A 12,571-nucleotide genomic window follows, 5' to 3' on the forward strand; every position below is an offset into this window, starting at 1 on the left:
GAAATGACAGTATACCACCCAGCCTTGTACTTACTCCATCTGACATGTGCTTTTCATGACGGGGAGTGCACCTGTTCCACTCACCTTTGTTATATCCTAGCATAGCGGGAAAGCTTTCCTGAGCCAGACCTACTTTAAAAAGTAGTATAGATTCTCCCTGTGGTGCTGCAAGTGAGAGATTTCTCCACTGGTGTCACCAGTCCCAGAATTGAGGTCTATCAGTATTTTCTTCATTCAATTAAAATTAGGTCTGAAAGTAATCTTCACTCACCAGGCTTAAGTTAAGAGCTGACTAGTTTTCCCCACATTGGGGTTTCTAAAAGGGTGGGCAAAGGCTTGTTCATGTTTCAAGGACCCAATTCCCTCATCTTTATGATGTTAATGCATCCACCGTTTGAGCCAATGGCATCCTGCTCACTCCAATATCTATCCATGCAGATTGTCTTCCTGGTGGAGACAAGTGAGTGATTCAAGCTCTAAAGGCAGATCCTTCTTAAAAGACCTATCAGGACATGGTGCTCTGCTCCTCTGTCACCATCCCACAGTCCTACCAATGGTTGTTTCAACCTCAGTCAGCAAACTTCATTTTCCCCAAAGCTTTACATTTCAAAATCTGAGGGCTTCTCTTCCTGCTTCTGGATGTGAAGAAAGCTCTGGCCTATTATCTGCAAAGGATCAGAACCTTTAGGATATTCCCGTGCCTGTTTGTGACTGTAGCTGTGAGCTCCAAGAGGTCGGCTGTTTCATCTCAAAAGACTCTCCAACTGAATTTCCAGTTGCATCAGACTGTTATGAACTCACACATAAGGAATCTCAATCTGTGATTCAGATGCATTCAACCAGACCTCAGGCTACTTCTGCTACCACCTTCTGCGTGATTTCAGGTCAGACATTTGCAGAACAGCAGCTTGAAGTTTGGCTCACATTTTTAGTAGGCACTATATAATTGTGGAGGCCTCCTAAAGAGACAGTCCCTTTGGTAAAGTAGAGTAGAACCCAGTCATTATTTGCCTGAGGAGACTCAAAGGCCAACTTCCAAGTGTTGTGAGCTCTGCTTTGGAGTCACATACATGTGAGAATATGTACATGGACAACTACTGCTCAAAGGAGAACAGAAAGTTACTTACCAGTAACTGGAATTCTTTGAGGTGTTCTGTTCATACACACATTTGAAGGCCACCCTCTTCCTTGAAGCATGTGGTTGAGATGAAACAGAGAAGCAAGGGCATGCAGAGAATAGCCCTCCAGTTCCTGTATCCCCTTGTGGACTGGGCTTGAAGGGAAGAGCTGGAGCCGTCTGAACAAGTAAAAGGTAAGGTTAAAATGCGTATAGACAAAAGGCTTGGGCCGAGTCCGTCCACATATGAGAATATGCATGGGCATCATCTCACCAGGATCTGGGGGAACGTTTGTTCACCAGAGTGCCCCAAGGGATGACGAGGTTGAACGGTCTTAAACTACTGCGAGACTGTTTCAGGCTGGACATAAGGAAGAATTTCTTTACTGTCCGAGCCCCCAAGGTCTGGAACGGCCTGCCATCGGAGGTGGTTCAAGCACCTACATTGAACACCTTCAAGAGCAAATTGGATGCTTATCTTGCTGGGATCCTATGACCCCAGCTGACTTCCTGCCCTTTGGGTGGGGGGTGGACTCAATGATCTTCTGAGGTCCCTTCCAGCCCTAATGTCTATGAAATCTATGAAATAACTCCACTGACTGGGAAATTACTTCTTGTAGTGGGAGAAGCTTAACATTACCTTTACACACGCACGTGCACGCACACACACGAAAAGCTGATAACTTACGAGTGGGTTCAAAAAGGCATGAGGGTCCACTCCAGCAGCCAGTGACCACTGGGGCACAGGAAGACATAGTTTTTTGCCCTTTACAACCACCTAAAGCAGTGATTCTCAGGCAGAGTGCTCGGGCACTCTACCCCTTATCCCTGAAAGGATAAGCAGGGAAGGGCAGGCTCAGGTTCCAGGTGTGAGGAGATACGGGTGGAATCAGGCTTTCCCTGCCTGGGTGCTCTGCTGCCCTACACTGCCTGACCCCTCTGCAAGGAGGTAAGACCTGTAATAAATAAAGAAGTTTTTTAAATGGGTGCTGGGCAATTCACAAAAGTGATGGTATCTAATGAGGGGTCTCTTGAGTCTAAAAATGTTGGAAACCACTCATCTAAAGGGTGGTGTAGCAGACTACCATTAACAGCTGTATGCCATATGGGAATTTCTCTTACTCAGAGGTAATATTGAAGGGGCTGGATCTGTTGGGTATTTATTTGATTTGTACAGTTAGAGCATAAAAGGTAGCTAGCCGCAAGATCCAAGAACTAGACTGTGTTTGGTGAAACGGGTTTATATTAGGTTTGTGCTTTCCACGTCTTTTCTGAATTTCTCACAACTTCTGCATTCTAAAGTCATGAAGCAGACCTATCAGGCAGGAGATGCCTACCGTTGCTAAAGAAGCCCCTGTCCATCCCTCATTTCTTTCTCACTGCTAATGATACAAAGTTTCTCCCATTTACCATCGTTAAAATGCACCACTTTCCTGTACCTTTTGCTTGTTCACTTGATTTCCCAGTGCTCCTTAGGTGATCCTTCTAGCGTGCAGCTATCTTCTATCACATGCATAAAATAACTTGCATAAGGAGATGAGTTTTACCATCTTTCAAACACTGAAATGTTCAGTGTTGAGTATGCTGGGTGGTTCCTTGTTCTGTCTGTTGGGAGGTTTTAAAAACAGGCCTAGCTATTTTCCACTTGGGGCACTGGTAACTGAGCCCCTCACACAGAGATAGGATCACTGCTTGAAATCTCTCTCAGCCATGGCAGACTTCTGTCAATTTGGTTACTCCATATGAATATCCAAAGGATGCAATAAGCACATTTTATAAAAAATGAAGCAGGTAGTCAGTTCTGGAGTATAATATCTTATGTTTTTTATCTCCTAGAATGTGAACCAGTAGAAGCTATAGCTAAGTTTGACTACATGGGAAGATCTGTACGAGAACTCTCCTTCAAAAAAGGAGCTTCCTTACTTCTATATCATCGAGCATCTGAAGACTGGTGGGAAGGAAGGCATAATGGAATTGATGGCCTTGTGCCTCACCAATACATAGTGGTTCAGGACATGTAAGAAATGTCTGGTTTAATATGTCTGCACTTTATTGGGATGTGTTGGGTAGCAGGATAACTGCAAAACATGGGAGTGTTTTGAGGGCTCAGCAACACTGAGATTTTGTCTCTAATGGGGATGGAACATTCTTTGCTTCATTTCCCTGGAGTAGTTCTCTTAATGTCATCCATGAATCAGAGAATGCCAGTAGGCTAATCAGCTATATCTTTTTTAGAACCAGTGCCACTATGTTAAAAGGAGGAGTATGCTGCTTTACTGTTTTAGTTTTACCCTCTGCTTGTAGCAACTGTTGTCATTAAGCATCTGAGTAACTGCGGCTAGATAAGTACACTTTGTATTTTTATTTTTCTACAGCACTCAGAAGTGTGCTAGGCACAGTTCAAAGATGACCTGAAATTGTTACAAGTTAAAGTTTAAGGAGGTGGCACAAGTGAAATAAAAAGAAGCATTGTTAGTGGTTATTAGGAAGAGTTAAGGTGGTTGCAGAGACGCTTTTGTTTACTTTTAATGGTACAAGATGATAGAAGCCATGATGCCTTCTACCCCTGAGAGTGACCTCTCAGTATATTTTCAGGGATGATACATTCTCAGATACACTGAGCCAGAAGGCTGACAGTGAAGCTAGCAGTGGGCCAATAACTGAGGACAAATCCTCATCCAAGGACATGAATTCTCCAACTGATCGTCATCCCGATATATATTTAGGAAGGTAAGCTGAACACAGCAGTATGTTTGCATTGCCTCTCAGCCACCAAATTATTCCTCCACTCATGCATCGCCAAGATTTCTTCACATGCTTTGTGTTCATAATGCAAACTTGTTTTATGGTTTCTATGTTTGTGCAGGCAAAGAAAGAGATCCGAACCCCCAGCTCCTCAAAGACGCCCCGGAAGAACCAATGATGGTCACTGCCCTGTACATCCACCACACACCCTCAGCAACTCATCAGTGGAGCTAGGTTCCCCCAACACTGGAAGTCACTGCAGTCCTCGAGCCCTCCTTCAGAATCGTAATCTCAGTGCAGATAGTCCTGAGAGAAGACGAAGGCCTGGGCATGGCAGCCTTACCAACATTAATAGGCATGATTCACTAAAGAAAATTGATAGCCCTCCAATTAGAAGATCAACATCATCTGGTCAGTACACAAGTTTCAATGACCATAAACCACTGGACCCAGAGTCAATAGCTCAGGTTAGTATCGTTTTTTAATGTGCCTAGGGGAACATGTCAGTGACATCTTAAGGAAGAGCATAATGCAGAACAACCAGCTTAATATTCTGTTGGATACAAAAAATCCCACTGAAATTTCTAATACAGAGCGTGGGACAGGGAAGATGAACTAGAGGATCATGTATGGAAAAGCATAGGAATAAATAGAAATTGCAGTACCAGTAAAAAGAAATTATTTATAATGATGCTGCATTTATTTATTTAATTGCCCCTGCCACTTAGAGTATTAGAAAATGTACAGCTGTAGTTTCTCAGATATGTAAATCCTTGTGCTTTGTTGAAGGTTGGTCTAGTTTGTTTAATTAATGTGCTGTTATATCAGAAACTTAGGGTGTTTCCTACCTTTGCCTCAAAGTATTGCCCATAACCATTTGAAACATGCAAATTTGATTTCAAGAGTTGTTTTGTTTCTGTATCAATGTACCAATTTAACTCTTGTAGCTGTGCATAGGTAACCTAAGTGTGAATGCAAATAACCCTGATTATGCTGACACTGTACATGTGGGAATGGTGGCTGGTCTTCCTCAGCAGTGCAGAACCTGAAAGGCACAGCTTGAAAAGGGGAAAAGAGCAGACTGTATTTACTCAAATCTTAGATGAGGGTTTATTTCCCCAGTCAGCATGGGGGGAAAGCTCCTTGTCTTATATTCACATACAGAGGTGAAAGGTGGTGGCAGGCAACTGCTGTGGCTCTGCCTCTGGCCCTGAGTTCACATTGGGGCCAGAGTCAAACCCAAAGTAACCTACTGTTCCCCCTCTGCTTCCCCTCTGCAGCTTCTGCTCCCTCCACTTCCCTCTTCCCCCTCCTTCCTGTCAGGCGTAGCTCAGCTCTGACTCAGTCTGGGTTCTCTCCCAAGCACGGAGTACATGGAAACTCTGTGCCCTACCTGGCCTGTCAACAGTGCTGAGACTGCTGCATGGCCAGCAGTGCTTCCATGTGTTGTGCTCCAGGAGGAAACACAGCCCAAGCAGCATCTGATAGTAAAGGGTGAGGGGAAGGGAGGGGGAAGAGGCAGAGACTGGAGAGTGGGGGAAAGGGGTAGATATTGTGAGCGGGGGCGGGGAGGTGGGCAGAGGCTGTGGGGAGCTGGGTGCCAGTGATGGGGGACAGAAAAGCTGCAAGGGGAAAGGGGGGGTCAGAGGGTAAGCAGGCCATCTACTCTTCCCAGCCACCTAATCTAGCAGTGCAGAGGGTATGAACTTAAGACACCATTCGATCATTAGATTCTACACCTGAAAAAAATATAACAAATGTATACATTTTCCATACGTAGAATCTAATTTGGGGGGGGGCTTAAATTCAAATCTGACTTAGATTCTAATAAATATGGTAATTCCATACAGGAGCCCTGTTATTTTGTGTTACCTCCACCCATCATATCTTACCTTCATCAAAGCTCGAGTCATTTAAGATATTATGTGAAGAGTGCACAATCTGAAATTACCACCAAATTACAAAAGCATTTTAACATTCTGCTCTGAGGTTTTAAGATGTTGTGTAATTATTGCCACCAAATTAACTGTTCATAAAAATGTTGGGGAAGAGAAAGTCTTGATCTTTTTTTTTAGCTTTTCTTTGGCTACCTAAAATCAAAGAGAAATTACAATTGATTATTCCTAGCACTTTAAGTACTAGGGTAAGAAATATTTACTGTTCTTTAAAAGTCATACACAACCCTGTGCAAATATAGCTCAGCTTATTCACACCTAGACCACTGATATTTTGTAATGGTAGAATCTGTACTTCGAATATGCACACACATATGGTTGTGAACCAGCAGGAAACACCTGCTATTTTTTTTATATAACCCACTTGTCCCTCCACACCACTGACCAAATCTTGGCTTGTTTATTTAGCAGATGTTCTTTAAATTCAAATATGCAAAATAAGTAACAGGAATTATTCTTTAAGAAAGGATCTTGTTAAACAGCATTTTGCAAAATTACTGTTGAATTGTATCTAGTATCATGCTTTTTCCACCTGAAACATAAAGCTACAATGATAAGGACACTATGGACACATCATTTATATGTAAAAACACTGAATGAGCAAAAAAGGAGAGCTTGTTGCTACCAATATTTCTAAAGCATATGCAGCATTTTTAGAAAATGAAGGCCATAATCATTCAAAATGTCTCTAATTTTAATTCCAATACACATGCCTTTCTTCCATTGAATTTACAGATTGGAAGGCACTATATTCAGTGTTCATCTAAATCTGTCAAGGCAGCTTTGAATAGCTTTGATAGAGCTTTCCAACTGCAGTTTTACCTTTGTTTAAAAACCCTTATTTTAGAATATTGATCCTGAATAGTTTAGGATGAGATAAGAGAGATAGCCAATTAAATAGCTAGCAGCAGATGGGCTAGAATTTTAACAGTTGTTGATATGTGAACGGATAGAAGATTCAGACTTTTTTAAAAGTGCGTGTTGCCAGCATACCAACAAATATTTGTACTCTTATAGTGTGGGAGTGAAATTGTAAGCTGTGATCGTCTAGGAAATATGTGAGAGGCAAGGATTTTTGTGGATATCTTTCATTGGACCTACTACATATATGGGACAGGCTTAGACAAGCTTTTGAATGCAATGCATTTTTCCCTAAGTCTGATGGAAAAAACAGGCAGAGTCTTTTACGAAATATATACATTTATATAAAAATTTACAGTCTGCAGGGTTGTGAAATTGAAGTAAATTCCTAGGGGTAGCAAACAAACAGCTCACAGAAGAAAGGATAGCTTGTTTACAAAAAGATCAAGACCTTTCAAAAGGAAAAAAACCTTCATTTTCACCTATACAGTGAAGAATGATTATGACAAGTCAGGTAGATTATAGTATGTCATTAAATCAGTATTGGTTTTTAGACCTTGGTTATTAGTATGCAGCCACCTAATTAAATTTGTGTTCCCAAGCTCGACATTTGAAGGTGTTCTATGAATTTCCCTTGAGGATGAGGATAGTGAGGTCAGAAAGCGTGTGGTTGTTCTGTGAAAAGTGTCCTCCGAAATGTGTGCCCATCCTTTCTTTTTCTTGTGCTCAGTTATTCTGATGCATAGTTTTAATCTAGTTTCACGCACCCTAATTTCAATGACAGCGCACTGGATGAGATGTGACATGTTTTGGGATACACACATATATAGGATCTGTGAATTCTGATGGGGGCTATTCTGGGGGAGGGCTTTGATTGTTGTAGCAATGGAGATGTTTTGACAGGTTTTGTATTTGTTGTTAAAGCAAGTCTATGTCCCACTTGACACAGCAGGGAGTTTGCTTCTGATGATGAGCTGAGCAAGGTTAAAAGGTTGTGTGAAAGCCAGGAGCAAGGGGACAGGGAATATTTCTTTCAAGGTCTGATTGTTGTTGAGTATAGGATGCAATTACTTTGTCATTCTTCTTAACCATTCAAGTGTAGAATAGTAGGTGACCACCAAAGGTGTGCAGTCACAGTACAGTTGCTTTTGGTACAGTAGCAGGTTACTTACTGCAGGGTATTTGAATAGCTATTTAAAAGATTCAGTCTATTTCTCTGCTGGAGTGTCTTTGTTGCATAAAGGCAAATTTCAAGTCAGCAAAATGGGTGTTGTAGTCTCCTCAGAGCAGATGCAGTGGTACCCAAGGGCCTGATTACATTACAGATCTTTTTTTGTGTTTGAAATGATTGCTGGTTCTATGGATGCAGTCATTTAAACAACAAGAAAATGTTTTTACTAGCTTGACTGAATTTTGACCCTGAAGCATCATGGAACAGATTATAGACATCCTCTCACTTTGTTCAGCCAGACATTTTATCATTTAAGGTCATTTTTGGTACTGTAGTGTAAACAGACTTTAATATCATCCAGTAATGAAAGTAGATGGCTTACAACTTATGTCACGCATTTTTTCAGACCTCCCTGCCTCCTTTGTAGTCAATATTCATTTAATAACTTGCTGCTTTCATTCTCTCTCTCTGCTGTAACCAGGATATTGAAGAGACAATGAATACAGCTCTGAACGAACTTCGTGAGTTGGAACGCCAGAGCTCAGCAAAACATGCCCCGGATGTGGTGCTGGATACATTGGAACAAATGAAAAATTCTCCCACCCCTGCCACCTCAACAGAATCCCTAAGTCCTCTCCATAGTGTTGTATTAAGAAGCACTGAGCCTCAGATTCGACGTAGCACTAGTTCTTCCAGTGATACAATGAGTACTTTCAAGCCCATGGTAGCTCCTAGAATGGGAGTGCAGTTAAAGCCCCCTGCCCTTAGGCCAAAACCCATTGTTCTTCCAAAAACAAATCCAAGCATAGGACCTTCCCCTCCTTCCCAAGGTCCAATGGACAAGTCTTGCACAATGTAAAAAGCTAGGCAACCCTCATAAGGTAAGAGGGGGCCATGTTACTGAAAGGAATGGATTAGTGATAGAAGTCAGGGGTTCCATAACATAATTAGTTCATGTTTATAACTGGAGAGGTTTTGTTTTTCAGTGTTTTTGAATGTAACTAGCTACATTAACATGGGCATTGGTAATTTCTATTGTTTCAATTTTTAAAAAACTGGACAATTGTCTCATAAAAACAAAACACAGACTTACTTGAAAACTTGATGCTGCACCATTTGTAATAAAAGCAACACAAATCACAAATAGCTTCCCACATTGTACCATATTTCACGGTCTTACTGTAGTTTATTTAAATGATCCTGTGCAAAGGTAATATGAAAGGATTCATAAGGGGATGTGGAGCCATCACCAGATCACTGGTTCACATCCCAAACTGGCTTGTGAAAAATGGAAGTTAGTATGTGAGGCTTTTTAAAGGACTTGTGTAATGGACAGGAAATTTCAGTCCACAGAATTATTTAAAAGACAAAAATAAAACCAAATGCCACACACATCTTCACAATTGGCACAATGTATTTAAGCATCCTTGCTAGCAGTCTACTGAATTGGTATGCAGACTGCTTTACTTTCACTAATATAGTACCACTTCTGGTCAGGGTTAAAGTATATTGCCAGGATAGTGTGGAGAAGTTTCTTATGCAGTCACCTGGTGTCCCTTTGCAGTGAAGCTAGAACTTTAGTTCTTGGGGCTATCAGACACCTTTCACAAATGCTAAATTCACTTAAAGTTTACAGTTCAGTGAGCCGAGGATCTGGATGCATGCAAATCTGTGGATCTCTGTGCAGAACTAAAACAAGAGAGTAAAAGAATCAGCTAAACTATCATTCAAGAAAATGTTCCTCGGAACTTATTACTCGGTATTTAAAAAACTTAAGTTGAAATAATTACAGTTTCCAGCTGCTGTAGCTTCATTAGTTAGCCTACACAGTAACAATATAGTTACACTAAAGTGAGTTCCTCTTGGGAGCTGGACTGACTCCTTCCAATCATGCAGGGGCTTGGTCAAAGGATAGATGTTTTATGTTCTACTGCCTAGGATCAATGTGAATAAAGTTTACCAGAACCACTTTTTCTCCCTCGTGTCCATATATGAGTGAAGCCTTCATTGACTTTGCTTAGTGCTCCGTTGTTTTCTATGTTACATGTAAACTAATTGTACAGCTGTTTGCACATTGTAGACTAAGCCATAACATTATTTCTGTGAATATTTTTTTCAATGCTACCTGCCCAGTCTGTTGGGTAATTTGCAGCAGGTTAGGCAACCATGAAGACTGATTTATAAGAAGAAATATCTTACTGGTTGCTGGCTGAAACAAAAAATCCAGCTGATATTCTGCTATAAAAATAAAACTGGTTTCACATGCAGGTTGTCTTTCTACATAGCATTCTTTTCATCTTACCATTCTTTCCATGGAACATTTTACGTTGTACCACTCACTATACCGAAAGCTAACTGGGGAGGGAGGAATGTCAATGACTCGTTACAAAGGTTTGGTTAGCGTATTGGAATCTAGGTAAGATGACAGAGACCATGTCTGGTTGTCATTTGAAAATTATTTATTGCTGCTGGGGTTTGCTAATTACAGCTAAGGGAACACAGAGCCCAGAAGATGACGAATATCCCATAAAGTACATTCAAGAACAAGACTATCTGGGTCATTCCCATTGTTCCTGGTACTTGCACCCTAACTAGGGGATCAAGGAATCTATAAGCACATCTGTTTGGGGGAGGGGCTGTCAGATATTTAAATTCTTAGCTACCATGGTGAACCGTGAGGCACCAGTCAGATCTACTGAGGTAACAATTGTGCACACAGTGTAACAATCTGTCAAGTTCATGTTTAATTAGACATTTCTTGGCTGTGCCCTGTAGTTGTAAGTTCCATTGCAAGGTTCTAACTGAGGCCAGTCTCAGCTATAGGCTAAATTTAGTCTATAGTTATGTTCACCTGTCAAGAGCTAGAAGTTATCAAATAGTTTCCACATTTACTAGGATCAGTGGAACAAACTGGAATTTCAGCTTTCATTTACGTGCAGTTCTTGTCTAGTATTTTTTAATTAACTTATGTGGCATAATTGAGATGGATACCTGTATCTTTAAATTACATAGGGAATTTTGTATGTTTAAATAACTGTACTGGACTCCATAATGCTTATATTAGAAATTGTTTAGCAAAAGAAAATATTAGAAACAGTGCATTTAGTGAATGCATCCACTTAGAGCATTCACACAAGTTAAATGTGTAGTTTGATGGTTATTATAGATACTTAAAAGTATAGTAAGTGGATATGTAACAGGAAAGACTGATACAACTACAGACGCACTAAAGGGTAACTCCTGCACACCTAATCAAATCAGTATTGTCCTTTACTGTCAGTTTGATAAGTTGCAGTACTGGTAGCTGCCTGCTTGTTGACTGTTACCTAATTGTGTCTATGTACATCTGTAGTATGTACATGTGAAAGTGCCTTTAAAATTTTAGAGGAGCTTTAGCCTTGCTCTTGTACTGTTGCATTTCCATTGCGTTCCTCCTTGCTCTTATATTGTTGCATTTTCATGAAAATTTCCCTGCTCTTGTATAGCTGCATTGCCATTGCATTCCTTCCGTTCTCAAAGAACAAAAAAAAGTTGAATTTACACAATTCTGGAAGAAAAATGTACTGTTAATCGGTTGTGACAATGCACTTTTATGTATAGTACTGTACATTTTGGCATGTACCATTACAAGCTTCAGTATACATTCAGATTTGTTCCTCATAGTGTATCTTTATAATAAAGAAAATAGTTCTGTCTGTGTTTGTGTAGTTTTAGTGGTGTGACCTTTCATATACTTTTTTTCTTGTATGCATCTCCCCCAGATTACTTTTCCTCTCCTAAGTAATGTGAAGAGAAGAGGTTTGGAGTTCCTCCAGTTCTGCAGGGCAAAATTAATTGGGTGGACAGAAGACCCTTTACAGATGAGACTCTAGTCAGAGATTTGACAACAGGATTTGAGGCATAGTGACAGGTCTCCTCAAAGACCTCTATTAGCATCTCTCACCCTTTCCTGAATGAACCTACTGTTGCTTTGGATGGGATTTCATAGAGAAACACTGCTGGCACACTTTTAGATGAGCTAGAGAGGGTTTTAGCTGAACATGAAGTCTTAATTTGTGCACTATGCTTTAAACTCCCACTGCAAAAAGGGTCACACAATCAAACTTGTGTGTTCTCAACAGGGTAGCATTACTAATATGCATTTCAGAACTTTTAGGAATATTTATTGAAATTGAAATTATTTTGTAGATATATCACAAATTCAGATCAAGTATCTTTGGACATAATTCGTAACATAACTCTAACTGCTGTAGGACTTAAGGAGTTAGCAATATTGTCTGGGCCAACTCCATCAGTGTTGTTTTCTGAGTATTAGTATTATTTAGGATCACATCAGGCTCCCTCAGTGTGGATGATCTGTGTATTAGCCATCAGGACAGAGGCTGTGAAGCTGTACCCCAACAACCTCATTGTTAGAAGAGAAAGAGGTTTTGATTCTTAGTGGCAAAGAGCTCCAAGTTTATTGTCTACAAACAAGCCAAAACACTAGTATCCATGATCAGCCAGAACCCAGTGCTTGCCAGGTTATTTGAAGGCATGGTCCAGGCATAATATACAGTGGATGCAGCCCCTAAGCCCAATACAAAATATCAAAGGTTCTTAGGTCCCATTGATCAAAACAACTTCCTGTTCACAGCATATAGATCCTAGATCTTGCCAGTTACTAAAACATTGTTGGGTGACATCATCCCCATCCCAATTCTCACGAGTTAGTGCAACTTT

At 40.7% G+C, this 12,571-nt stretch overlaps 1 protein-coding gene across 3 annotated transcripts in view; it reads left to right on the plus strand.

Moving 5' to 3' along the window:
* SRGAP1 (SLIT-ROBO Rho GTPase activating protein 1) overlaps window positions 1-11,544 on the plus strand; it is a 229,566-nt gene extending 218,022 nt beyond the window's left edge. For all 3 annotated transcript variants that reach the window (XM_090042433.1, XM_090042431.1, XM_090042432.1), the window contains 4 exons: window positions 2,954-3,134; window positions 3,713-3,847; window positions 3,984-4,329; window positions 8,331-11,544. In XM_090042433.1, the coding sequence (XP_089898559.1) occupies window positions 2,954-3,134; window positions 3,713-3,847; window positions 3,984-4,329; window positions 8,331-8,708 (1,040 nt within the window). In that variant the 3' untranslated portion in view covers window positions 8,709-11,544. The remainder of the gene's footprint in view (window positions 1-2,953; window positions 3,135-3,712; window positions 3,848-3,983; window positions 4,330-8,330) is intronic.
* Window positions 11,545-12,571: the final 1,027 nt, after the last annotated feature.

The sequence above is a fragment of the Crocodylus siamensis genome, chromosome 4 (genome assembly GCF_052110815.1).
Source record: "Crocodylus siamensis isolate JL-2025a chromosome 4, ASM5211081v1, whole genome shotgun sequence".
NCBI lineage: Eukaryota > Metazoa > Chordata > Crocodylia > Crocodylidae > Crocodylus > Crocodylus siamensis.